Source organism: Austrofundulus limnaeus, unplaced genomic scaffold (genome assembly GCF_001266775.1).
Source record: "Austrofundulus limnaeus strain Quisiro unplaced genomic scaffold, Austrofundulus_limnaeus-1.0 Scaffold329, whole genome shotgun sequence".
Taxonomy (NCBI): Eukaryota; Metazoa; Chordata; class Actinopteri; order Cyprinodontiformes; family Rivulidae; genus Austrofundulus; species Austrofundulus limnaeus.
The window spans coordinates 193,130-219,782 of NW_013952731.1; the positions used below are offsets into that span (position 1 = coordinate 193,130).

Genomic DNA, 26,653 nt, shown 5'->3' on the forward strand with positions numbered 1-26,653 from the left:
TTTTATTTAAATAGCGCCACGTCACGGCATACGTTGTCTCAGGGCACTGTACATAAAAAAAAGAACAATCTAAAGAAGACATTTTTACATTTGTATTTATTGTGGAGTTGGTCTAAAATTTCTTTTCAAGTGGCATTAAAAAAGTTTTAAATTTAACTTAAGCTGTAGCAACCCCAGTATTGTGGGTATGGGGGCATGTTAAAAGAGCATTGGTACTGGTCTCRATACCTGTATCAAAATCAGGACACAACTTATATAGAGTGTTAGGTATTGTGATGATGTCACACAAACCWATGAGTTGTCTAAACTTTGCAAATAAAACAGTTTGCAAACAAACTCTTTTCAACAAACTACAATTTTTATACAGTTTTTGCATCTACAGTACAATATCTCGTGTCTCACTGCTGCAGAATTTAGATGTGCCGAGTGCCCACACCCAAACTATMACTGACTTTCTCTGATCAGATTTTTTTTCCTTCATAACTTAAAGGTAATGTTTTAAAAACCTCGTCACGTCTACATAAAGTTGTTTTAGATGCATTAAAAATTGTGACGTTTCAGTCTATCCGTCTTTCACCTGCTGCTAACTTGAGTTTAAACAATAAAACAACTAAACCTCCTCTGGTTCCTCTCCTCTCAGGTAAAGTGCAACGAGCAGCCCAACAGAGTGGAGATCTATGAGAAGACTGTGGAGGTCCTCGAGCCAGAAGTCACCAAGCTGATGAATTTCATGTACTTCCAGGTAGTTTCTCACATCTGATCAGCAGGATTATCTTTGATCGTCCGCTGCAACAAAAAAACAAGATAATCCACGAGCTGCTTTGCTTTAATCCAGCGCACAGCCATCGATCGCTTCTGCGGGGAGGTCCGTCGGCTGTGCCACGCCGAGCGCAGGAAAGACTTTGTGTCTGAGGCGTACCTGCTGACCCTGGGGAAGTTCATCAACATGTTCGCAGTGCTCGATGAGCTGAAGAACATGAAGTGCAGCGTCAAGAACGACCACTCTGCATACAAACGGTACAGAACCAGAACCGCGCACCTCAGACTCTAGATGGCAGCATCTTTTAGCTTTCCTCCCACTCAGCACTGCAGGGCTGGGACAGGAGAACATAAATACAAAACGTCCTGTAATTAAAATCATGCCACATTGGAAACTTTCTTTTCTTGCTGAAAATGCTCCGAGTTGTTGGTGTTTTTATTTGGATCATCTGTTTGGTTTATGAATCATTATTTTATTATTTTATTTATTATCAGACTAATACAGCTAAATTCTGTTTTTATACTGTTTTGTTTAAATTTGCCATCCTGGCGTCACGTTTTCTGAATGAATTCTCATTAGTGACACTTAAAAAATGTGTCTACAAAGGTTAAAACAGCAGCTTATAAAATGCTGAAAAAAAATCTAATTTCAGTGGTTTTAATTGTGTATTTAATACACTTATTTCAACATTTAACCTGATTAGTTGACACTTAAGTTACACTGAAGCTACAAATATAAATGTTTTTATTATCTTTGTTCTTTTGTATCTGGAATAAAAACGTAAAAAAAATCTAATTAACAGTTCTTTTTGCCTAAAAACAAAAATGACAAAAGTGTTGTTGCTGTTGTTGTCTTTGCTCAGGGCGGCTCAGTTCCTCAGAAAGATGTCAGAACCGTCCTCCATCCAGGAGTCCCAGAACCTGTCCATGTTCCTGGCAAACCACAATAAAATCACTCAGGTGGGTCTGAACTGCAAAAATATTTAAATCTGGACTTTTTAGGTGTTCAGTAAAACTCTGCAGCTTTAATTTATTTTTAATTCAAGTTCTGGAGTTGGAAAGCAGCAGCCATTAAACAAAAACAAACAAAAAAAGAAAGCAGTTAATTCTAAAGGCCCTGTTACACTATAATGTTTTAATCAACTTATGAAAATTTTAAAGACTTTAATGTTGAAGATGAAATATACTGTAATGTTAACAAATTGATCAAATACAAAACCTATTAGTAATTTAGACATAAAAAAGTCACAAGTTGTCTAAAATGTTATAGTGTGACAGGGCCTTGAGGCTGATTTGATCATGTTTCCTTGCAAATATTGTGCAATAAGGAGTACATTAGAGGTTTATTTAAAGATGACCTCGTAATGTGTAATWACATACATACATTTTTTCTGCTTCTGGGTCATCCTCCAGTCGCTGCAGCAGCAGCTGGAAGTGATTCATGGTTATGAAGAGCTGCTGGCCGACATCGTCAACCTGTGTGTGGATTACTACGAGAACAAGCTGTACCTGACTCCCAGTGAGAAGCACATGCTTCTCAAGGTAAGGACCGCTCTGGACCAGTGACCGAATCTCTGCTCGTTGAAACTGCAGCCTCCAACGTTTCTCTCCAGGTGATGGGTTTTGGTTTGTACCTCATGGATGGAAACAGCAGCAACATTTATAAACTGGATGCCAAGAAGAGAATCAACCTCACGAAGATTGACAAGTTTTTCAAGGTATGAAGAGAAACTCATTTTGAGGGCGAACGTTTGCTTCTACATCAGATTATAATCTGTGCATGGACTTTGAAATTCAGTTTTCTTGTTGCAAGCAAAACAAATTCAAAGTTTTGWATTGGTACTTTTGTTAAACATAATTAATAGATCTGTGTGTGTTTTTTGGGTGGGGTTACAGCAACTCCAAGTGGTCCCGCTTTTTGGTGACATGCAGATCGAATTGTCCCGTTACATAAAGACCAGCGCTCACTTTGAAGAGAACAAATCCAGGTGGGAGAAAACACTGCACGTCTCACAGAGATCTGAAATGATTCAAGAATCTCGATTACAAAGGATTGTTGAGGAAACATATTACTGTTGCACAACATGCTCACACTACAGAGGCCTATTGCACAAAAGTCAGATTTCTAAATTCAGGTTATGAGCTGTAAGCTGAGCTTGAACTAGCCTTCAACTTGTAAATAGCCGAAATCAGTTGCTCTAACACCAAGCCACGCTCAATTAGGGTGGTTCATTCAAGCCAGCTGTAAATGGTTTAGGATTAATGCACGTTCACGGTCGGCTTACTAGACCCACTGGGTGGATCAAAGATTTCCTGMTCAGGCATGCACAGTAAGACACTAGCTACGTTTACATGGACAAAAGTAATCTGATTAAACAGCCATTCGGAATAAAAATTCGTCATGTAAACAGCCCGTTCGGATTATTCTGATCCGATTGAGCTCGATCCGAATGAATTTTCAATCCGAATGAAAAGGGTGGGTTATGCCGATTGATAATTGGAATGACGTTCATGTAAACACTTAATCGGATCATCTTATTCTGATTGTAGAAAACTGACCTGTGTGCATGTCTGCTGACTTTCATTCACCCGGTTAGAGGAGGTGGGACAGCAGCGCTCCAGCTGTGCAGCACCGTGCAGAACCTTTCCTCCTCGCTCTCTCAACAGATGAAAAAGGAGGCGAACAGCAGATGTTGCTTCGCAAAAAATAAAAAGCACGTATTGCTTCATCTGCAGCTCAACCGAGGAGACGAGTAACGACGTCTTTACCGTTRTTAAAAGCTGACACGGGTCCATCCTGAGCGCACAGAGGAGCTTTGTTTATGTTTGTAACACAGAAGTAGAGCTGACAGTTTACAACACTGCGCATGTCTGGGGTCGGATTTATAAAACTGGCGTACGCACAATTTGAGCCCAGAAACTTGCGTAATGCCACTTTTCACGCCAAGGTTGTGATTTATAAAATCCAAGATATATTTAAATAATTTAATTAATTATTATTAAATTAATAATTTAATTTGAATAATTTAATTTAATTTAATTTAGGGCAGCACGGTGGCTCAGTTGGTAGAGCTGATGCCTCTCAGCAAGAAGGTCGCTGGTTCAAAATCCCGGGCCGGGGACCTTTCTGGGTAGAGTTTGCATGTTCTCTCCGTGCATGCGTGGGTTCTCTCCAGGTACTCCGGCTTCCTCCCACAGACCAAAAGCATGACTGTTRRGCTGATTGATAACTCTAAATTGTCCCTAGGTGTGAGTGAGAGAGTGAATGGTTGTTTGTCTCGTTTTTCTCTTTGTGTGTCCCTGTGATGGACTTGCRACCTGTCCAGGGTGTACCCCGCCCCTCGCACTGTGACTGCTGGATATGGGCACCAGTGACCCACGCAACCCTGAAAGCTGCTGAAGCGTGTACAGAAAACGGATGGATGGATGGATGGTATTAAAATTAAATATTCTTTAACAGCTAAGTTGATAGCAATAAAAAAAAAATTCTGGACCATTTGAATGTTTCTGTTAATGCGTCGGTTTGGTCTTAAATGTCATTCCTAATGATCTTAAAAGGTCTTAAATTTAACTTAATAAAACCTGCATGATCTCTGAAGAATGAAAATACTTTAAACACAAATGAGCTCATCAAAACAGCATAAACGTCAACGTCTTTGTGTCAGCAGTGTGTTTCTGATTGTTACAGTGTGAATGTCAAGGCTTCATGCCAGTTTGTAACGTTCTTCAGGATGAAACTAAGGGGTGGCTCACAATTTTCAACATTTCACAAGTGTACAAAATACTCTTTTGGAGACACCTCTTCCTAACGCATACACAAAAGTTACTTTAGTGAAATGTGTTTTATTATAAGTAAAACTGAGACGTGTTTTGTGTTCATCCAAAACCACAAAAACCAGACAAAAGAAAGGAAAACTCAAATCTAGCACGTTGCAGGCTGGCACGCTAACCAGCAGGCGGCTGTGGCTAATGCCAACAGAAGCAGTTAAGCTCATGTTAAGCAACCTTCGCAGGATGCTAAGCTAACTAACAGCAGCTAATTAGCTTGACTCAAGGAGGTGTTCTTAAGGGCTCAGTATGGTCACTCGGCAGCCAACTGGATGACGCACACACCTTTCATAGCTCCTGAGACACACAGCACTGAGCTCCTGGGAAACCCTTCCTGCTGCAGCATACCTCACTGCATGGGGTTGCTTCCCGCTGGAGTCTGCACTGCGGAGAAAAAAAAAGAAATCAGAGACTCATTCTTGATGTTTTTTGTTCACTGCAGCTGTCCCGGTTAAAGCTCCATTTTTTTGATTCATCTTTATAAACGTCGGCTTCCTGGTGGCCTACAACAGTCGGCTTCTGGAAGAGAGTCGTGTTTAGGCCTGTCGCGATAGTCAATAAATCATTTAATCGCATGATAAATTATTTTGAGGTCTATTAAAAAAATGAGGAGGATAATTTTCATTTTCCTGCTTGTTGGTTGACTTCGTCTCTCTCCCTCTCTGTGCTCCGCTGCACAGGGGGCTCAGCTGACCCCTCCCCTCCTGTTTTCTTAGTGTGGGAGGAGTCAACTCTCGCGCGGTCTCGTACTCCTTTAGCATGAGAGCTCGTAACAATAACAAACTAAAGAGACGTTRATGGGATTCTGAAAAATGGAGATGGAATTGGTTACAAAGCAGAACGTGACAGCTGCAGTACTTGCAGGGCCTGAAATTCACTACGGGGATTGCACATATTATGATTGATTCCCGCAAATCTAAGTTTTATAATGCGGGAAGTTCCCACGTAAAGTAAATTCCAGCGATGTGTAAKTATGTGGGAGTTTGCATCGGACTATTTTTAGATGATTAGTAGTACCGAATGAACCTGACCACCTGGTCTGTTCAGAAGACACGGAGAAAGAGAGAGAGAGAAGGGGTGGGGGCAGAAACTCCCCCGCCTGTGTTCCTTCAAGCGAGGTAGCTACAGACCCACGACAAAAAATCTTTGAGACTTTACCTGCAGATCCCAAAAATAACAGGAAACTTAACTTTTAACAAAACACACAAAAAACAGTGGCTGTCCCAACAACTCATGAGGAAAACTCTGAACTGATTTCCTYCCCTGCAGGCAGAGCTCTGCTTGTTTCCTCACTGTCCCCTCCTCACACACACGTTTGTTCTTCTATCCTCATGGGGACTTTGCATTAACTTTCATTCATTTACTGGTATTTTCTATTACCTATTTGACCTAGCCTGGCCCTTGCCTTTCTACGCAGCTCCGCTCAATTATAGTTTCCCTTCACTGCTCCATCTGGGACTTCTCCCACTGACAAGGATTTTGCTGGCAGATTTTTAGCCGGGCCAATCAGAGAACAGAACGTCAATTTTCTGCGCAGTGCCTGCTAGTTAGTTTAGCATACGGCAGTGGAGGAAGAGAGTGAAGCCAGTCTGTGTTGATAARRCTTCCAAATTAAAATAAATTTGTCTGACAAAGCAGCAGCTCTCATTTACAGTCGTCTCGTTCGGCTYGGTATATTTCTCCTCTCAGTAGGGTTGTTTACTACAGCACACGTGATTTCCGGTTAGCTTCTTAGCTTAGCCTCCATCACAGCGACAACACACACATGCTTCAGCAGAGGCCACGCCTCCTGCAAGAAACTCTTCTCTATGCAGCAAGTCCAGACCCTTGTACGAAGCAAAGTAAAGGACAGGGTCTGGTTGAAACCAGGCTATATTTGACCCTAAACCTAGCCTAAACTTTACTTAGGATGTGAACTGTGTTTATGTTCCCATAAGAAACAGTGGGTCCTCACCAGGSTGTGTAGTTTGCTTCATCTCTAAAGACATGCTGCTCTTTAATATTGTTTATATACTGTCCCAGTTGTGTGTGGTGTTTAATTTCCATTTTGTTGTTATGTTTTTTTTATTCAGGTACATTTTTTGTTAAGACTGAGAGTCCACTTTGTTAAAAATTCTTTAAAAATTAAAGTTTATGGATCTTTGAGAGGATGTACTTACATTATTATGCTTTTATCATTATATTAGTTTTAAAATGGTCACCAGACAATATTATTGCTTATCACAATAATTTTTGAGACAGTTAATCGCCCAGCAAAATTTGTTATCGTGACAGGCCTAGTCGTGTTTTTTTTTATGTGAGTGGTTGAAGCAAAATGCAGCGTCTTAGTGCGTTTATGGCATTACATTTGTGCCACCAGCTTGAGCGTGAAGTAAGAGGGGGCCRCGTGAGCAGAGGTCAAGTTGAAAGGAGGGAGCTGAGAACAAGCAGGAAGAGAGTTGAGCAAGCAGGGAGGGAGCTGCATGAACGTGTGTGTGATTTGAATGCACACGGTTCAAATTATTGTTCGTTCATATTGATTTCTGCTCTCAAGTTAGTGTTGCTGCACGCTCAAGCTGGTGGCACAAATGTAATGCCATAGATTTCAGCATAACTTCTGACCAATGACACAATAAGTTATTATGTGGAGGAGGGGTAAAACTGTTCAGCCAGCGAGTTGCAACAAGAAGGTGCTGAAATGTCAACAATGAGAACAAAACACCATTTTTGTCATGAAACTGCGACATTCCCATCCAATTTTGGCAATTCAGCTGGAGTACACTGGGTGCTAAATGAAGTGAAGACAGGCCTGTCACCTGTCATCATCACATCATCTGCCTAAAGATGTGATTAGAGGTGTCTTCAGCCAGCTGTTCCATACTTCATGTGTTTTACTGAGTGAATCCACTGAAAGGGAACTTGTGCTTATATGGATATTGTATCAAAGTAAAATTATCATTCCACATTTGGATACACATCATAAAAATGTACAGAAAAAAGCCAGGATTGTCTGATCATAAACACATCATGGACCACCTGTATGGCATAGATGATTGAAGATTGTTTTTTAAAGTCTTTAAAACTGTATAATGCATCAAACGCTGCCTATAAGGCGGCGTGATTGTCTGAATGTTACGAAAACACATCAATACATGGTTAACCTGCCATAGAGATCATGATCATTAGAGTTTATTTAAACTAAATTATCTAAAAGTCACCAGGAGTCTTGCGTATCAAAGAGAGCAGATTTAGATGGCCTGAACCTTTGCCATCTTGATCCTTAAAGAAACTGCATGAAGATACAAGGAGTCTCAGCGTCAAGTATTTTGTAAAAATGGGACTTGTTTCAACATCAATATTTGTAGAATTAATTCCCTGAATGTTTGACAGTTTTTATGGTTTATTTAATTTTATGTTGGTTGATATTGGATAAACTGCTTCAATAATTTGTAAAGAGATTTTGTTTCATGTTTTGTTAGATTTTATAACTGATGTTCTGATGACTTGTACTTAGCATTAATTGTTAGTACACAGCTCTGTGTTTACATATCTTATTCCCCCCCCCCCCCCAGGTGGACTTGCACATCTATCTCCAGCAGCCCTCAGTACAACATCTGTGAGCAGATGATTCAGATCAGGGAGGATCACATGCGCTTCATCTCTGAGCTCGCTCGCTACAGCAACAGTGAGGTTGGTATGAAACACCCCCACCCCCAGGGTTGAAACTGAACTGCTGATTTGGGACCAGACCGGATCGAACCCTCCTACCTCTACGCTCACCTTTTTTCTGAATGAATCCAGAGAGTGTCCATCATCAGGCGATTTTATCTTACCGCCTGCTCTACGGGGCTTTTCTGTGTGAAACATGGCTGTTATGTAAAAAGCTTTGCAGCAGATGTCTTGCCCTGGTGGATTTCCAGGGGTCATGATTTAGTTCAACTCAGATGGAAATTTGACTGATAAGTGGATCAGAATTAAAACACTGGGCAAAGAAATGCTTTGTTGATCTGTGCTGTGAGGTAAATCAGGGTTATATGTATTGGGCATTGATTTCAACACATGGATTTGTTATTTTTGTTAAAAATAAAAATAGGTGGTGACTGGATCAGGGCGCCAGGAGGCCCAGAAGACTGACTCAGAGTACAGGAAGCTGTTCGATTTGGCCCTGCAGGGCATGCAGCTGCTCTCCCAGTGGAGTGCTCACGTTATGGAAGTGGTGAGGAATAACAGCCTGCTCACAGGAGAAACACAATATATTCATTTAGACACAGACAAACTGATGACTTGCCTTCTCTTCCTCAGTACTCATGGAAACTGGTTCACCCGACAGACAAATACTCTAACAAGGAGTGCCCCGACAATGCTGAGGAGTATGAGAGGGCCACTCGCTACAACTACACAAGCGAGGAGAAGTTCGCCCTCGTAGAGGTTAAATACAGCAAGATGTTTACACGTTGTACCGCTCTAACCTCTGCTAGTCCTGTTCTTCATGGYGTGTGATGCATTTGGCAGGTGATTGCGATGATAAAGGGACTGCAGGTGCTGATGGGACGCATGGAGAGCGTGTTCAACCACGCCATCCGCCACACCATCTACTCAGCTCTGCAGGACTTTTCCCAGGTGACGCTGCGCGACCCGCTGAGGCAGGCCATCAAGAAGAAGAAGAACGTCATCCAGAGGTCAGGACCACAGCGGAGTGGCAATAACTCTTGTAATATCAGGACATTAGGGGGGTCAACTCATTTTCACAGAGGTGGTCTTCAAAGGGCCAGTTGTAATTAACTTCATTTCATTTTGAACTTTAACAAAACACAAAGCATCACGTTCCTTGTATGGGATAAATCTTGTGTCAGCAGGAATTGAATTTGAATTGCTCAGATTGAATCTGAATGTGCATAATTTGAAATTGAATGCATTGGTTTGAAAATGAATTTTACTAAATTGAAACTGAATTTAAAGTTTTTTGTGTCTGAATTAATTTGTTTTAAAACTGTATTTTGGTTTATTAAAAATTCAGTTTGACTACTTTCAGTTTCAGTTCCAAAATTCAATTGCAGTTCGACGATTCAGATTTTTGTGTCACATCCTGGTCCTTGAGAAAGCCAGCCAGAGTAATCAAACACAGATCCACAGATTTATGTTTCACTTTGGTGAAATTTCCCTTCTGTAATGTAACAGAGTTGATGCAATCCACCGTAAAAAGTGACGAAAACAGTTATTTTATTGCAGTGATTAATTTTACCTATATGTAGAAAATGTTACATTTACATCACATGGATCACATATTGATCAGATGCTGCTGCTGACTGATGTGATGTAAATGTAACATTTTCTATAGGTAAAATTAAACACTGCAATAAAATAACTGTCTGTTTTTGTCAATTTTACAGTGGATTGCATCAACTCTGTTACATACAGAAGGGAAACTTCACCAAAGTGAAACATAAATCTGTGGATCTGTGTTTGATTACTCTGGCTGGCTTTCTCAAGGACCAGGATGTGACACAAAAATCTGAGTTATGGAAGTGAAAGTTAAAGTAGTCAAACTGAAATTTTTACTAAATCAAAATACAGTTTCAAAGCAAATTAATTCAGATACAAAACTTTAAATTCAGTTTCAATTTAGTGAAATTTATTTTCAAACCAGTGCATTCAATTTCAAATTATGCACATTCAGATTCAATCTGAGCAATTCAAATTCAATTCCTGCTGGCACAAGATTTATCCCATGTCCTCGTCTCATTACTACGACTGAGCACCTCTAACCAGCACCAACTGAACTCTACCTGGTATATCCTGTGTCCTTTAAAGCAGCTTATTTTGATACATTAATACAGGACTATTGAATTAAATTGCTCAGGGGGCCACAGAGACTGAAAGCCAACAGCTCAGGGGCAGGACAAGTATTATCTTTCATATTGTATTGTATTGTATTGTATTGTATTGTATTGTATGTATGTATTTATTTATTTATTTATTTATTTATTTATTTATTTATTTTTAAAGTTTACCATTAATATAAAAACTATTTTCACATTAAATTAAGAAAAAATAAAAATCAATGAAATAAAATTATTTGCGGAGGGACCTATGTCTGGCCGGACGGAAGTCACCCGGCCTGCGAGCCTCGAGTTTGACACACTGTAAGGCAGTGGTCCCCAAACTACGGCCCGCTCCCCATTTGTTCCGGCCCCCAGAACAATACCAGAGACCATTTTTCATAAATGTGTATTTATATTTGATTATAAAGTTGGACTTTTGCAATAAAATGTTCCTTAGTTATGAACTATTTTCATTATTAACTATTATTAGTTAGTAACTATTTCATACATACACACATATAACGTGACATTCTGTTCCACCCTTCTGCGGTGTGTGCCCCTATCTGGCAACCCCCAGAAAAAATCCTAAACCTGCACCTCTCAAAGAGAGAACGGAATAATGGCAAAAAGATTAGCTGAGAAAAATAGATTCAGAATGCAGGGCATTTAAGCTGCAGTGGACAAACGATTATTTTTTTGTTCATCTGTAAAGAGGCGGTGGCGGTTTTCAAAGAATACAATCTGCGGCGACACCATGAATCCCGTCACAAAGACAAGTATGATAGCTTCAAGGCCAAATGTGAGCAAACAAACTCTCAAAGCTACAACGTGGACTGTTAGCTCAGCAGARWACATACTGTGAAGAACCCAGAGAGGGTTATTTGATTGTGCTTTCTGGAAAACAATACATTTTTACTTTTAGGCACTCCTGCAATAGTCGCACTTTTTCTATTACAAACTGACTCCGCCCCCCACCAGACAAGGGAAAAGTAATGTGGCCCTTACAGGAAAAAGTTTGGGGACCCCTGCTGTAAGGGGTTAGCATAAATGGTATAGCTAAGCTATATTGATGTAGAGTTTTGCTTATCCAAAGTTAGCCAATAATAAAAAGGATTGCTCTAATCTCCAATTTATCAAAGAATTAGAAAGCAATGCTTTTTTATATAAACTTTATCACTTTTACTGCAGTCTGGGTCACTTCTGGCAGGAATTTTATAATGCATATATATTTTTACAAGCTTTTAAAAATATTTAAATTTTTTTCACTCAAAACACCCACAAATACATACAAACAAAAAAATAGTAATAAAATAATACTAATTTTAAAAAAGGTAAACAAAACCTTCTCCCACTCTACCCTTCCCACATCAAATCACTACATAAATACGTAAACATCCGACAGATGAGACAAACTCCATCTCAGAATTGTGCAGGCATAATTCAATTCAGTTCAATTCAATTAAAGAATACTTTATTGATCCCAGAGGGAAATTAGATAATATGCAATAATTTATGACAGTTGTACAAAATTGTCTGCAAACATATTTTCAATGCGAGTTTTAAATAGCTGTCAAATGTCATAAAATCTCTCAACAGACCCTTTCACCCTATAATCTAATCTTTTCCATATGATTATAACACAATCTCTCTTATACAGTGATCATATGTCGAAGGATGTGGATCCTTCCATCCAGAAATAACCATGTTGTGTAAAACTGACAACATTGTAAAGGATATCAGTTGTTTGAAGTGTAGCTGATGTCACTTCTGTAACTTCTAAAAACGTTTGTACAAACTCATTTTCATATTGTTTTGTCCTCATGGCAGCGTCCTTCAGGCCATCCGTAAAACGGTCTGTGACTGGGAGACCGGCCGGGAGCCGCACAACGACCCTGCCCTCCGCGGAGAAAAGGATCCAAAGGGAGGATTTGACATCAAGGTTCCTCGTCGAGCTGTGGGGCCCTCCAGCACACAGGTGTCCCCTCACAACATCAAATTTAATCATTTAAAACATCAGAATGACCTGCCACTGTTTTCAGTTTAATGGCCTATTGAAAGATTTTTAGTGGACCTTTTAGGTTGGCTGCAGTTTTGAGGATCTTTGTGGACAGATAAGTTCATAGATGTCTACTCTTTTGGAGTTAAAGGTCAAAGTTTACGTATGGTGTCCTGGCTGATGAGTTGAGCTGCTTTTGTTCCTTTAGGCTGCAGACGTTGTAGCAGAATTAACATCAGATTTTGCATCAATGCAAGGATAGAAAACCCTCAGAATTAGCTAAGATCAGCCAGAGTCATCCTATCCTACTGAGGCCGACAGCTGCAAACTGCACATGGATGATGCAAACTCCAAAACACAAATAAACAAATGCAACAGATAAATGCTGCAAAAGACACATTCCACAATCATATAAAATAAACAGCAAATGTAGCAAATACTAAAAACACTAGAAAAAAAATCCCAAAACAGAAGTGCACCAGAGTATTATTCTTTATCTTTCTTCTTCATCCTGTCAAAGTCTTTACTGAGGGTCTGCTCCTCCTAGTGGTCTGGTGCACTTTAATTAGCCATCTAAAAATAAGTTTAAGAACACCAGATTATAGTCTGAATCTTCTCAAATTAAATGAAATAATCTGCCAGTGCATTAAGACAGTTGCACTTAAATTAAAATAGTTTCCATGTTAAGAGTAATAATCCAACACAATCTGCTCTTGCTCAGTATATCTGTCTCAAAACTAGATTAAACATAATTTTTGTCTGGACATAAGATTGTAAGATGTTTTATGAGGTGTTCTGTTTTTGGAGCAAGTCCGCAGCGTGTCTTGCTTGCGTTTTATTTTTTTTAAATTATTTTTGGTAATTTCAGGATTTTTTCTTTTTGTTTTATTTATTTCTGTCAGTATATTTTTCTTGATTGCAACATTTTTGCTTTTGCATTAGTTTGTTTGTGTTTGTTTTGTGGATGACGTCATTCGTGTGTTTGCAGCACATTTCGCCATTTGCGACACATTTGCACAATATCACCTCACCATCTTCATCAAAGTGCATTTTATAATGACTGATGTTCCCGTTTTTGTCAACGAGAAGAATATTCTTAAAGAAAATCTAGAAACTGTCTTAATCTGTCACATTCTGAGATTTTTATACTTTTGTTTTGATCATAACTGTAAAAAAAACTAATTTTCAGTTTTACATGTCATCTTTCTATGAATACTCCAATGTTGTTATCCTGAGTTAATCGTTATGAAGCCGTAATCCTTTTACACACCTCCAAGGTGCCAACTCACATTTATGCTTTGTGAAGTTCATATAACCTGAGTATCATACCTGAGGTTCCCAACATGTCAACGTTGATTATCCTCTGAGAAAATGACTTTATGATCAATCTGGGTTGTCCAGATCAGACTGTTGAGAGTTGTTCTTCATCTCCAGTGATCTCCAGTCAGTCGCTCCTGTCTCAGATTGCTCCTGAGGGATTTGATTTAGTGTTCAGAGCATTAATACAGTTCTGATCAACCATGATGCTTTCTTTTTTAACTGTGTCCCCCGGTTTATTTTTCTCATCAAATGGTCACTGTATTAACTTCAGCTGTCAGTGCTGATGCTGTGTCTGAGTGATGACTGTCGGCATGTTGGTTCATCCATCATGCTGCAGAGATCATGCAGATTTATCAGCTTCAAGGTTGTTTCCACGAACTAATCTGTTTTTCAGGTTCATGGTTAAAAATTCTAGATAGACACTGAACTTATGTAATAATCTGCCCTGAGATGACCGTTTTATCAGCTACGTTTTTCTAGTATTTGTAGATAATAAAGTAATTTTAATGAAAGTCTTTGATGCTGTTTATGTGATGGTTGAAGGTCATTATACCTGACTCCATTATTGTTTTCATGCTGGTAAATCTTCAGCTCTACATGGTGAGGACCATGCTGGAGTCTCTTATTGCTGACAAAAGTGGCTCAAAGAAGACTCTGCGCAGCGGTCTGGAGGGTCCCACCATTCTGGACATTGAAAAGTTTCACAAGGAGTCCTTCTTTTACACACACCTGCTGAACTTCAGCGGTACGTAGAGACACAAGATTGATCCTGCAGCTCCTCGCAGTCCTGGTAGTGTCCTAACAAAACCTTTACTCAACGTCCCTGCAGAGACTCTGCAGCAGTGTTGTGACCTCTCCCAGCTCTGGTTCAGAGAGTTCTTTCTGGAGCTCACGATGGGCCGCAGGATCCAGTTCCCCATCGAGATGTCCATGCCCTGGATCCTCACCGACCACATTCTGGAGACCAAGGAAGCGTCCATGATGGAGTAAATATCTATTTTTTCTCATTTAATTAAGACCATCCTGAAAATACTCCATCGAATTTAACATAATCTCAAACACATTTTAACATAATATAACATTTCCCAGTTATAATTCACATTAAGCTGTGAATTTGAAGTTAATTTGATCAGAAATGTTACTAAAGGTGAAAACTCAAAGGTCTGGTTGTTTGTACCTCTTGTTGGATTGGCCTGCGGTCCTCGTTGACGTCCTGTTTTGATCATGTTTTTATGCCTGTTTTAAATGTTTGCTGCAGGATTACACTCATACAAGGCAGATTTACATAAGCCATTAAGCACATACTTTGGCATTGGGCATGATGCTCAAACTCTACAAATGTTTGCCCCAAAAGATCAGTTTCCTTCTTGTGCTTTTGGACAATAGTTGTTTTGTTGAAGCACGTTGGGGAGATTCAAAGACTTTCAGGCATCACACAGATCAAAATGTTCTTGTCAGTGATTTCTACCTTTTTCTCAGTTTTGTATCGGACTAAATATTCAGCATTAAGCAAGCCATGTTCTGTCATTATAGTCCAAGTGGATTGTATTAGTCAATTATTATTTCATATAGCCCTGTGACAGTACACAAACAATGGGTCGATGTACACTGCCTGGCCAAAAATAGTTTTATTTTCCTGTATACTGTGTGTGTATATATATATATATATATATATACAGGAAAGGAAAAAAAACGCAAATGTTAGGTTTTATTTTTTTTCCATCCTTTTTAAAAAATTTCATATGGCTTTGAGAGTTTGTCCAAACAGACCATCACCGGTTCATCCAGACGTTCCTGTCCCTGTAAGAGTGTCAGACGTAGAGGCCTTTGCATCACCAACAAAGTAGGGCTGGGTGATTAATCTGATTTTGATCTTGATTACAATTTGAGTTTTTAACAATCATAAAAACATGATGGAAGTTTGCAGTTTAATGAAACTGACAACATGACATAAAAGCTTCAGGCTCCACCAGCYCTCTGGACCTGAAGGATCCCTAGACATATGGGCCCACCTCTTATTGATCCTCATGAACCAAGAATGAAGAGCACCCCTGAGGACTAATGATGTATGCATGCTAACTAGCAGGCAGCAATGACTCAATGAAAGCAGTGAAACTAATTTTGAGCAGTCTTTGCGRGACACCGAGTTAACTAGCACTAGCTAGTTAATGGCCAGGATACTTGGTCCGAAGCCGAACAGTTGACACGTGGTTGCTCAAGGTTTGTTTTTGTACACACCTTTCATAATCCCCTGAGACACACGCTCCTGGGAGACCCCGTCTCACCTGGTATCTTGTATAACTTTTCATGGAAATGTTTAGTTTATTAACTACACTCAATGAACATTTTGTCCCTTTTTTAACCTTTACAGGTATGTGTTGTATCCCCTGGATCTATACAATGACAGCGCACACTACGCTCTGACCAAATTCAAGAAGCAGTTCCTCTACGATGAGATTGAGGCCGAGGTAACCGATCGTATTCTAGATCATTTAAAGACGAGCCTAGTCTTTTTAATGTCACGGCAAATCTTTGACACAATGTTATGTCTCTAAATGTATATGTGGTGGAATCATAAATCCTAGTTCTTTTTGATACAGTTACATGACTTTAATACTGTTTGCTGTATTTCAATTTTCTGTCACCTTTGGGACAGACAATAAAGTTTATCTAAATCTAAATTTATTAATATTGTTTATTAGTAAAAAAAGAGTAATGACTTTCTCACTAAAAACTTGCTAAAACCACGTTAAATTCACTCTGTGCTTAGTAAATGAAAAATGTAAAGTTGTTCAAAAGTTTTGCCATCATCAGCCTGACACATTTTCACACGCCTTTTTTTTACCCCCCCCTCAGGTCAACTTGTGTTTCGATCAGTTTGTCTACAAGCTGGCCGATCAGATTTTTGCTCACTATAAGATTCTAGCTGGAAGGTGGGTTATTTCTTTTTCCCATGTGTCCAAACGTTTCATTTGCTGGAGGTGTGTACACTAAAGAAACAATGTGATTCAGCATTAAAAAAAACATGAAATCATGAGAAGATATTTAAAGTAAAAGGTGTAATTTTGGTGCTAAAACAAAATGAGACTTAGAAAGCAAACTGGTAACCAATACACTAAGTTAATAGTGATGACCTTTACAAAATTGTTTTATTTTGAACTAAAACATGAGGAAATATATTTTATTAAATAACACACAAACCAAGATTGTCAAATAGTTTTATTTTTTCTTTGAATAATTTCTTTTTCAGAATTTCTGTTTATTTCACCTGATAACAGTTTTGTTGTTTAAGCTCATAGTTGAGTTATGTGTAACTGTGAAAAATAAAAACATAACAATCCCAACCTAATGTAAAAGAAAATCCACTGATGTGTCCTTTTCATCTTTTCTTTGATTCACGAGTACAGTTTACACAGATGACAATACTAGTGCTTTTGTAAACTTTTCAGGGTTTTTTTTCTTCATCTCACTGTTTACATTGACAATCCTTACAAACATATTTTTGTCTTTCCTTAGCTCCAGCTGCAGAGTATTTTTCCCTTTTTTTTAGCTCAGTAGGAACTCTTGATATTTAAAGAAACACGACTAATTCATATCTAAACAAACTGATTAAGTAAACTGAACACTCCTCCAGTTGTTGTTGTTGTTGTTGATATTATATTACTACACACATTGTATACACTACCCTTCAATATAAAATAGACCCATCTGTTACCAGTCTTTGCTGGACTCCATCTGAATGCTCGCAGATCTCTTTCAATCTCCCAGACCCACAATGCTCCAGCTATACTCTCTAGTTGAATGTTGTTGAATAAAACTAAAACTGTCAGGAAAATGCATCTTCCTGTAAGTTTTTCCACAAAAAGAATAACCTACCTATTTGGAAAATTTTATTTCAGCTTTGTAGTCCACAGAATTAACATTTCTTCTTTTGGAAATACTATTAGAAAAATACAGTTTGATGTAGTTCGTGTGTACTGTCCTTTTGAAGTAAACTACTCAAAATTATATATTTCTGGTAGTTTTTATGAGCCATTGTTTCAAGTCAGAAACTTACTTTTCCCCATTAACTCTGTAAAGCTCAGATATCCCAGCTTTTCATCAGTCTTGAATGCAGAATTACATGCGACTCAGCAGTGGAAAGAAAATCTCAAAACTCAAATTAACAGGCGAGCAGATCAGCACGTTCATGCCTGTCTTATTGCATGCTCACTCAAATATTTTTGAGACTAATTTATCTCCATATTATAACCACTCCATAGTGAAACTAAAAGTCCTTATAACCTCAGAGTCAATGTAGAAGTGYTTATTCCAAAAGTACCTATTGTGAATCAGTTAATTTGCTTTAATTCAGTGAAACAAAGTGTAATTGAACACTTGAGGGATTTCTTTTTTCTCCTGTTCTGCAGAATTTTAAAGGTCTACATTATATTTACTGTAATTATGAGAAAACTTGGTAATAAGTAAGTAATATAAATTTGTGCAGATGTTTGATTTTGAATAACTATTGCTCATCTCTCAGCTCCCAAATAAACAGCTTAAAAAGGTTTTGACATTTTTATTTAACTCCATTCCTTTAGCCTCCTGCTTGACAAACGTTTGAGGACTGAATGCAAGAACCAAGGGGCCAACATTCCCTGGCCTGCCTCCAACCGCTACGAGACTCTGCTGAAGCAACGCCACGTCCAGGTGACTCCTGTACCCATCATGGATGTTTGATCTCTATGTTGCCGTCTTCGTCATGTTGCATCATGCAGTGTGTCTCTTTTTAACTGAGCGTGTTTTTGTGTAGCTCCTGGGCCGCTCCATCGATCTAAACCGACTCATCACTCAGAGAGTTTCAGCAGCTCTTCACAAATCTCTGGAGCTCGCCATCAACCGATTTGAGAGTGAAGACCTCACCTCAGTAATGGTATGTCCTGTCAGCCTAACATCTGAAAACAATTAATTTGTGTGCTGTTGGGAGTGATTTTGACTCGTGTCAACTCGGTCAAAGGAGCTAGAGGGTCTTCTGGAGATCAACCGCATGACGCACAAACTTCTCAGTAAGTTTGTGACTCTGGACAGCTTCGATGCCATGTTCCGCGAGGCGAACCACAACGTGTCGGCCCCGTACGGCAGGATAACGCTACACGTCTTCTGGGAACTCAACTACGACTTCCTGCCCAACTATTGCTACAACGGCTCTACGAACAGGTTCGTTAGCTCTTTCAGTATAGCAACTATTTATCCAAGTGGCTAACCAGTTAGCTTCAGTTAGATAAAATATAGAATTGTCAATGTGAGGTACAGTTGTGTTTGAAATAGTAGTGTGTTAAAATTGTGTAAAGCTCAAAATTCTTAGATGTATTGGGAACACTGCACATTATATTCAAAATCAAACCATGACGAATAATTAACTGGCTGCTGATCAACGTTTGGAAAAAACGAAAAGCTGCAGCTCGTGGGACTAAACAGGTTTATATTGATGATAAACGACACAGCAACTTTGTAGATATTTTAATAATTATTAAGCACAAAGAGCTAAAAGGAGTTCCTTCAATATGTTTTATGATTGACATGAAGGAGGCATCAGTCAGTTCTGCCCCACCTCTCCTGGTTCCACTGGACTTGTTTAATTTATGAAAGKGCAGAGTAAAAAGGGGTGGAGCCTGTGGGGATATATGGTCTGTGGCATGTTGTTACTTTCTTCCACTCTCACCATTTCTCCATTACTGCCAAACTTCATTTAACTTTCGCATCTTTTTATTTTCTTCTTCCTGTAGATTTTTTGGGACCATTAAAATAACTTTGTGCCTCGGTCAGAAAGGAGGTCAGTTGGGGAGGATGAGACTGACGACAGATTTAGTTGTTTTCTCCCCGAGGTTATCGTGTTTCCCGCTGCCTTGCGTTGCAACACGCTTTTCAAAATAAATGATCATTCTTAGAAAAAAAAGTATTGTAAAGTCTTTATAATTACTCTGCTTTTACTTGACCTGTCAACACAACTGGTTCAAAGTTTGAGGTCTCTACTTTTGGCAGAAATTGAAACAGGGAAGGTGGTCTGTCCAGTGAGAGCGGCTCCAGAGGGTTAACGATTACAGTTTTTAATAAAGTGATCATATTTCAAAAGCGAGATAAAGTGAAGGTTCCATGAAAAAATCTGTAAGAACTAAGAACCTAATTTGTGGTAATCCCTGTAATAGCACTGAAATTGGAAATACAATTGAGTAAGGAGCTTCTTTTTTTTCCACATACTTTTTGTGAGTTCACAAACTAAATTATTAAGAACAATATAATTGACTAATTTTGAAACATAAATATTAACATAAATTCTGTTCTATAAAAAAGAAAAAACAATACAGTTAGGGATGCAAACAATTAATTGACTCACGGTTAATTGTCGAACAATGCTTTATTAGATTAAAATTTCTTTCATTCGATTAATTGAAAACATCCGTTTAAACTTTATTTCTGTGTATTTTTGCCTTCATCCAGTAGATGGCGTTGCTGCTCTCTCAGCCTGTCCTACTCTACCTGCTCAGCCCTGTTGAGCTGTACAGAGAGCCGGCCGCCTCCATAATTAAACGCGTGAACCTTTAGTTTTATTTGCGACACAACAATAATAATGGACTACACCAACCTCGACGGAAAAGTAGCGAAGGCTGTAGCAGACCGTCCAGCACTAAGCTAGCTGTAGCTAACGTTAGCTTCTTTTTGTTGAGTTTAACTCCGTGTGAAAAAAACAAAACAAAAATGTTAGTCACTACAAATAATAAACATGAAGTTAATCGCGTCTGTGTGACGTAACCCGGCCAGTGAACAAATCAAATGAACAGTAACTGATGTCAAATCATGGCAGCAGCAAGAACCATGGAATGTAAACAAACACAGTTCCAGTACTCATTTGTATGTTTACCCCTCTCAGGTCATGTTTATAGTTTGTTTTTGAGTAAGTCTTTAGATTAAAATGTTAAAATATTAAATGTTAGTTTTACATTTTTCTGTTCAGGGTGGATTAGGTGTTTTACTTTTTTTTTTCCCCAACTAGCAACCTAACAGATTCCTGTTTTGTTATATTTTATAAATATCCATCCATTTTCTTCCGCCTATCCGGGGTCGGGTCGCGGGGGCAGCAGCTTCAGAAGGGAGGCCCAGACCTCCCTCTCCCCAGCCACTTCTTCCAGCTCCTCCGGGGGAACTCCAAGGCGTTCCCAGGCCAGCCGAGAGACATAGTCCCTCCAGCGTGTCCTGGGTCTTCCTCGGGGCCTCCTCCCGGTGGGACGTGCCCGGAATACCTCACCAGGGAGGCGTCCAGGAGGCATCCTTACCAGATGCCCGAGCCACCTCAACTGGCTCCTCTCGACGTGGAGGAGCAGCGGCTCTACTCTGAGTCCCTCCTGGATGACCGAGCTTCTCACCCTATCTCTAAGGGAGAGCCCAGCCACCCTGCGGAGGAAACYCATTTCKGCCKCTTGTATCMGGGACCTCGTTCTTTCGGTCATGACCCAAAGCTCATGACCATAGATGAGGGTAGGAACGTAGATCGACCGGTAAATCAAGAGCTTCGCTTTCTGACTCAGCTCTCTCTTTACCACGACGGACCGGATATTTTATAAATATGTCCAAGTTTAATAATGTGAGAGAAATCCACAATTTTCTGTTTATTCAGTCAGTGTTTACTCACACAGCTGGCACAGTAAGTTTAATAAAGTATAATACTGTACTATTTTTTAATTCAGTGTAAAAAAATTAGCCCTTCATGTCATAGAAAGACCCTTGATTCAAGAGAATGTCAGGTTTTTATGAAAATGGCCGCTTATCAATTAATCGTTAAGCGATCGATAAGATCAATCAACTTTAGATTAATCCATTAATCGATAACTTGCATCTCTAAATACAGTACATGGCATGCCCTGTGCCCCCGCTCTGCCCGGAGCAGTTTTGCTGTCGATAACAGTTAAGCTGCTAACTGTTTAGCTTTCCTGTGTTTTTGTTTGGTTCTTATTGCATTCAGATGCCACCCCAAAAGCATTGTTGACATTTTATGGACCACATCCAATATTTGCGTTTTGTCATGATTCATGGGTACTCTGAAAATGTAACCCATGCTAAAACTGAGGCTTCAGTGTGAATAACAATAACATAATACAAGCCTAATGGAGAATAAAATATAATGTGCAAAGTTCCCAATGCATTGAAACAAAAATGATTCTAAGCTTTACTCACAATTAAAAACCACTACTGTCATTGTAGATGTTCTTATGAAAGATGGTTTAAAATTAGCCTGCGTTAGTCGTGCTTGCTGAGAATGCATCACCAGCTTTGTGGTTTTCCAAGATGAAATTCTGATCTGGCTGACTGAAAGTTCAAAGGGTTTCAAACAAAAAAAATGCAAATGCACAGTTCAAAAGCAAAGCCTTAATACCAACAAGAAACCTCCATTATGTTTACATGCAAACTGTTTTAAAAAAGGCTTTTTCCCAAATGGGTTCCAACAAAACATATATTGTTTTTGTTATTATTAAAGCTTTCAAGCTTTGGTCTACCAAAGAGTCCAGACTGCAGGGAAATGTCCTCCTGTTGAAGCTGGTGGTCCTGATGCTAACAGATTATTAGCATATTAGCTTCCAGCCATTGCTTTTTATGTCCATTAAATGTCAGCATTTGCATGTAGCAACAGTTTAAATAATCTCCTTCTGTGCCTGTAGGTTTGTGCGGACCATCCTGCCTTTCTCTCAGGAGTTCCAGAGGGATAAGCCCCCCAACGCTCAGCCTCACTATCTGTACGGGTCAAAGGTGAGTACATTTTTCTTTTATCATCCCTCCCAGAGAAATCCTCACTTCTACTTTATTCCCTTGGATTCCAGGAGCAGAGGATTTTTTTTTCTTTGTTTCTTTTTTTTTAATTGACTTCAGCCGTGACCCGACCAGCTGTGCACAAGCACATGTTGAAGCCAAATGTTAACCACGTCATAGTATGAGTTATCTATATAATACAAGGGGAGAACTTTAATATGGGAAACATGGTGTGCAAAAGAATAAATGGGGACAATGCATTTATGCAAAAAGAAACTTGATAAATCACAAAAACAAAAAGGTAAATGTCTGAGCTGCTTATTTATAAGAGACGAACTGGTGAAACAGCTTATATATTTAAGTTGTTGGTGCAAAACATTTAAATGGTTCAAATTAAAATGTAATTTTAAAGACAAATATGATTTTCATTTAGTGGGTAAAAAAAGGCTCAATGACAATTCAGCCAGGGCGAAACAATACTGTGATGACCTTAATCCAGTCGATTAAAGTTGGCTTGCTGTCAGCCAGCTTAGCGAACATCCTCGTGGTCTTGGGTAATTACGTGTCCGGAGATCTGCGTGGACATGAGCGAGGGCTGGATGATGGTGGCGCGTTTGATGCTGTCCTCGCTGTTGCTCCGGGGCGTGAAGAGGTGTCCCGACTCGGACGCGTCCTGGCGGGTGGAGTTGGCCACCACCGTGCAGCTGTCGGCGGCTCGCCTGGGGATGACGGAGCACGTGTTGCGGAGGCACCCCCACAGCAGGACGCCGGCGATGACGAGGAGCAGGAGGCAGCAGGTCAGCCAGACGCCCACGGCCAGCTCCCAGCTCGCCCTGTCGTGGCCCTCGCTGCTCTCGCTCTGAGTGCTGAACACCTGGCACTGGTCCCGCACCGGATTGGCCGCCTGGCACGTCACGCACAGGAAGTAGGCGGTCTGCGGGAGGAGGTTGGCCAGGTGCGTGCTGGTCTGGCTGACGGGGATGCGTTCCTCGTGCTTGAAGCTTTTCCGAGTGAAGCCCATGAGCAAACTGTTCCAGTTGGGGTCGTACATGACGCTGTAGAAGGTGTCCAGGCAGGTGGGGGAGGCTGGCCAGCTCACCCTGGCTGAGGTGGAGGAGATGTTGTAGATCGTTACGCTCATTATGATGATACACGTGAAACACTTCCTCTGGGGTTTACAGTCGAACGCTCCCAGTTTTAAACCAAACTGTAAAAGAAAAAAACATGACCATTACACCTGTTTCTAAAGTAGACATGTTGTGTTTTTAAATTATTCTTTTTCACATTTAAATCTTTCAGTTGGGGTCTTTATAAAGTGGAACTGCTTTGGTCTGATCTCCTCTTATTGTAACTCCACAAGCCCTTCTTTCACTCCTTTTTTGAGGTGTGTCTCAGATTAACTCGTTTTGAGGCTGTCTCTTTAAATCCAAACATGGTGCTTTGTGCCCCGCCCCCCTCCAGCTTCCAGACCGATCCATTCTAGTTTGATAGAGGGGTTTATGATGATATAGCTGCGCAGAAGCTTTTTATTTCCAAATGAATATATGTCGGCAAGGAAAGACTTGTACATCCAGCCAGAGTCTGACCCAGAACCAGAGTCTGACCCAGAACCAGAGTCTGACCCAGAACCAGAGAGTGACCCAGAACCAGAGTCTGACCCAGAACCATTGGAGAATAAAGACCACCAAATTGTAGTTGGTAAGTCCAAACCTTATTTGGCAGTTCCATCACAAATAATTTGATGTAATAATTTAGAAAATGTCATAAAAAATAGAGAAAACTGAACGGGCTAAAAAATCTGACCCAAACATAATCTAAAGATATCTTTGCAGCACCAGGAGAGACTAAATTCAACTTCTCTGCCTCCTAGAGACTCCAAGTTCACAACAAAATGCTTTTAATGGCTTAAAAATTGGGTTTTGCGTGATTTGTCTACTTTAATCCAATTTTACTCAATAAATAATCAAAACATCCGTGCTGTAGAAGCATTTGTCTTTTTTAGCTTTTAAAAAAATCCTAAATGTGGGGTATGGGGGGGGGGCAATATGAGAGATTAATAATAAGCATTGTACGAAGGATTATGGGTGAAGAAGCGGGATGAAGAGGAACATGTGCAGCTGTTCAGTGAATGACATAATGCAGGATGGATGGTGAAGAGGCTTATCTGTGCTGGGAGTCACCTGTTGGGAGATTTGGTGATGATCTGTCAACTTTAAACTCTTACAGACCTGCTGGACAGGTTCAAGTTTTACTCCCAAAGATGGGCTATGCTTAAGAAATACCGTTTTTCTCTGGCAGATGTAAAACACCACTTTTAAAAAAAAAATTAGTTCACTTTTTAGAGTTGTTTTTCCATTTTTTGTCCCCATCTCTGCCTGTTAACTAAACAGTCATCTCTACAATTACTTAGTCATCAGTGCTCATCATTCCAGAGCATAGCATGGATAGAAGGCTGACTTACCGGGATAAACGCAGCCAGCATGTGACGACCATACCAGTCTGTGCCCGATTAGATTTTCCGCCGTCATCTACTCCATCCTCACCGAGTCAGAAAGAACCAACGCTGCGAGCTGCTGTGTGCGACTGGAGCAGAGATCAGTGTGTCTTTATCTCAAAATCTGCCACACTAGAGGGAGTGTTACTGGATTAGAGCAACAGCAGCAGGAGAGGGAGTTAAAATCTCCTGCTTTGGATGTTGGAAATAAAAATTAAGTACATTTTGTGGGCATACTGTGGGCCATCTCTGGATCATATTTTGCTCAGTGATTGTTCTGTTTTTTGCAGGTTAATCTGCAGACATTATAGTAATGTACAATTTTTTTTAAATCTCTGGGTCAGTCTGTTTTCTAGTAGTGAAGCCCAGAAGGAGATGATATGTAGTTCAGCTGGTTGATCCATCTGTCCAATTGTTAAGTCCATCATAACAAACAACCAAGCTGTCATGAAATTTGGTGTTAAAATTCATCAATCCATCTGTTTATTCCTGCTAAACTGAAGTCAGGGCAAGGGGGTTAGAAGTTCAAATTGTTTTTCAAATTTCTAGGTCTGCCTTAGTGGGATCTGCCTAGAAAACCTCGAAACAGAACCATCCAGAGAGACACCTGAATTTCTTTAATGCCGTCATCCAGGTGGAGCTCGGAGGAGACTATGGAGCTCCTCACAAGCTCCTGTCACTCATTAAAAGGGCAGTGTATTAGAAAGAATTTGATATGATGCATATCATGACACAGGGCTCACGATACTGTGAGCAAGGTGATATAAAGTATTGCAATTTTATTTCCCAAAGATTCTAATAAAAAAACTCAGTATTTTTTGTTCCAGATTTCTCATTTTATCCATATTTCAATATGCCATTAAACAGTTGGATAATATATTTGTGGCAGCTTTAGGATTTATAATATTAATTTACTATAAAAATATGATATATCTTGGAGGAGCTGACTCAGCTAGGTCATGGTCTAAATCAGGGGTGTCAAACTCATTTTCAATGAGGGCCACATGAGGATCGTGATGGTCCTCAAAGGTCCAGTTGTAATTAACTTCAATGTTTCGTGTTTAACTTCGACTCACAAAGTGTCACGTTCCTCATATTGTTACAACTGATCACTGCTAACAAACAATAACTGAGCTCTACCTGGTATTTCATGTAGAAACAGTGTTTAACATGTCCTCTTATAAACACTGAAAAGTACTACGTGTACAACTGACTAAATGTGAACAAAAATAATACAGAAATAGTATTAAAAGTAAGAGTTTTACTCAGAGTTGTGGTGGGTAGCTGCCTTATTGAATAATGGACCTCCCACTTCCTGTCGGGGAATTCCCACAGTTTAAATTTACAACTTGTAAGTGGGGAAATTCCCACTTCCCAGTACAAGTAGGCTGCAGCAAAACGTAATGTTATGCATATAACTACTGTTCCCTGAAGGAAAGGAACGAGGTACAACATCATGTATGGGAACCACGCCCCTGCGTGTCCTGGCTGAAGCCACCTCTAATCACGCCTTTAGGCAGGTGACGTGATGACGACAGATGTCAGGCTCCGCCTGCACATATAAATATTGTCACCGTGAAATATTGTTCACCGAGCCCAGCTGTGCAGCGGGGCCAACATGTGTTGTACCTCGTTCCTTTCCTTCAGGGAACAGTAGTTATATGCATAACATTACGT

The 26,653-nt window shown here is 39.8% G+C and overlaps 2 protein-coding genes across 3 annotated transcripts in view; one reads left to right on the forward strand and one right to left on the reverse strand.

Moving 5' to 3' along the window:
• Positions 1 to 26,653, forward strand: part of cyfip1 (cytoplasmic FMR1 interacting protein 1) — a 77,949-nt gene that overhangs the window by 34,914 nt on the left and 16,382 nt on the right. For both annotated transcript variants that reach the window (XM_014022421.1, XM_014022422.1), the window contains exons 5-23: positions 641 to 742; positions 836 to 1,017; positions 1,623 to 1,719; positions 2,173 to 2,301; positions 2,373 to 2,477; positions 2,656 to 2,747; positions 8,139 to 8,256; positions 8,660 to 8,782; positions 8,869 to 8,994; positions 9,079 to 9,245; positions 12,216 to 12,363; positions 14,296 to 14,449; positions 14,534 to 14,690; positions 16,076 to 16,172; positions 16,561 to 16,637; positions 18,285 to 18,393; positions 18,497 to 18,616; positions 18,701 to 18,900; positions 22,395 to 22,482. In XM_014022421.1, the coding sequence (XP_013877875.1) occupies positions 641 to 742; positions 836 to 1,017; positions 1,623 to 1,719; positions 2,173 to 2,301; positions 2,373 to 2,477; positions 2,656 to 2,747; positions 8,139 to 8,256; positions 8,660 to 8,782; positions 8,869 to 8,994; positions 9,079 to 9,245; positions 12,216 to 12,363; positions 14,296 to 14,449; positions 14,534 to 14,690; positions 16,076 to 16,172; positions 16,561 to 16,637; positions 18,285 to 18,393; positions 18,497 to 18,616; positions 18,701 to 18,900; positions 22,395 to 22,482 (2,391 nt within the window). The remainder of the gene's footprint in view (positions 1 to 640; positions 743 to 835; positions 1,018 to 1,622; positions 1,720 to 2,172; positions 2,302 to 2,372; positions 2,478 to 2,655; positions 2,748 to 8,138; positions 8,257 to 8,659; positions 8,783 to 8,868; positions 8,995 to 9,078; positions 9,246 to 12,215; positions 12,364 to 14,295; positions 14,450 to 14,533; positions 14,691 to 16,075; positions 16,173 to 16,560; positions 16,638 to 18,284; positions 18,394 to 18,496; positions 18,617 to 18,700; positions 18,901 to 22,394; positions 22,483 to 26,653) is intronic.
• On the reverse strand, positions 22,489 to 26,151 carry fndc9 (fibronectin type III domain containing 9). The gene is made up of 2 exons (XM_014022423.1): positions 24,944 to 26,151; positions 22,489 to 23,689 (listed from the first exon to the last, which is right to left on the reverse strand). The coding sequence occupies exons 1-2, from the start codon at positions 24,962 to 24,964 to the stop codon at positions 23,012 to 23,014; spliced, it is 699 nt and encodes a 232-aa protein (XP_013877877.1). The 5' UTR covers positions 24,965 to 26,151; the 3' UTR covers positions 22,489 to 23,011.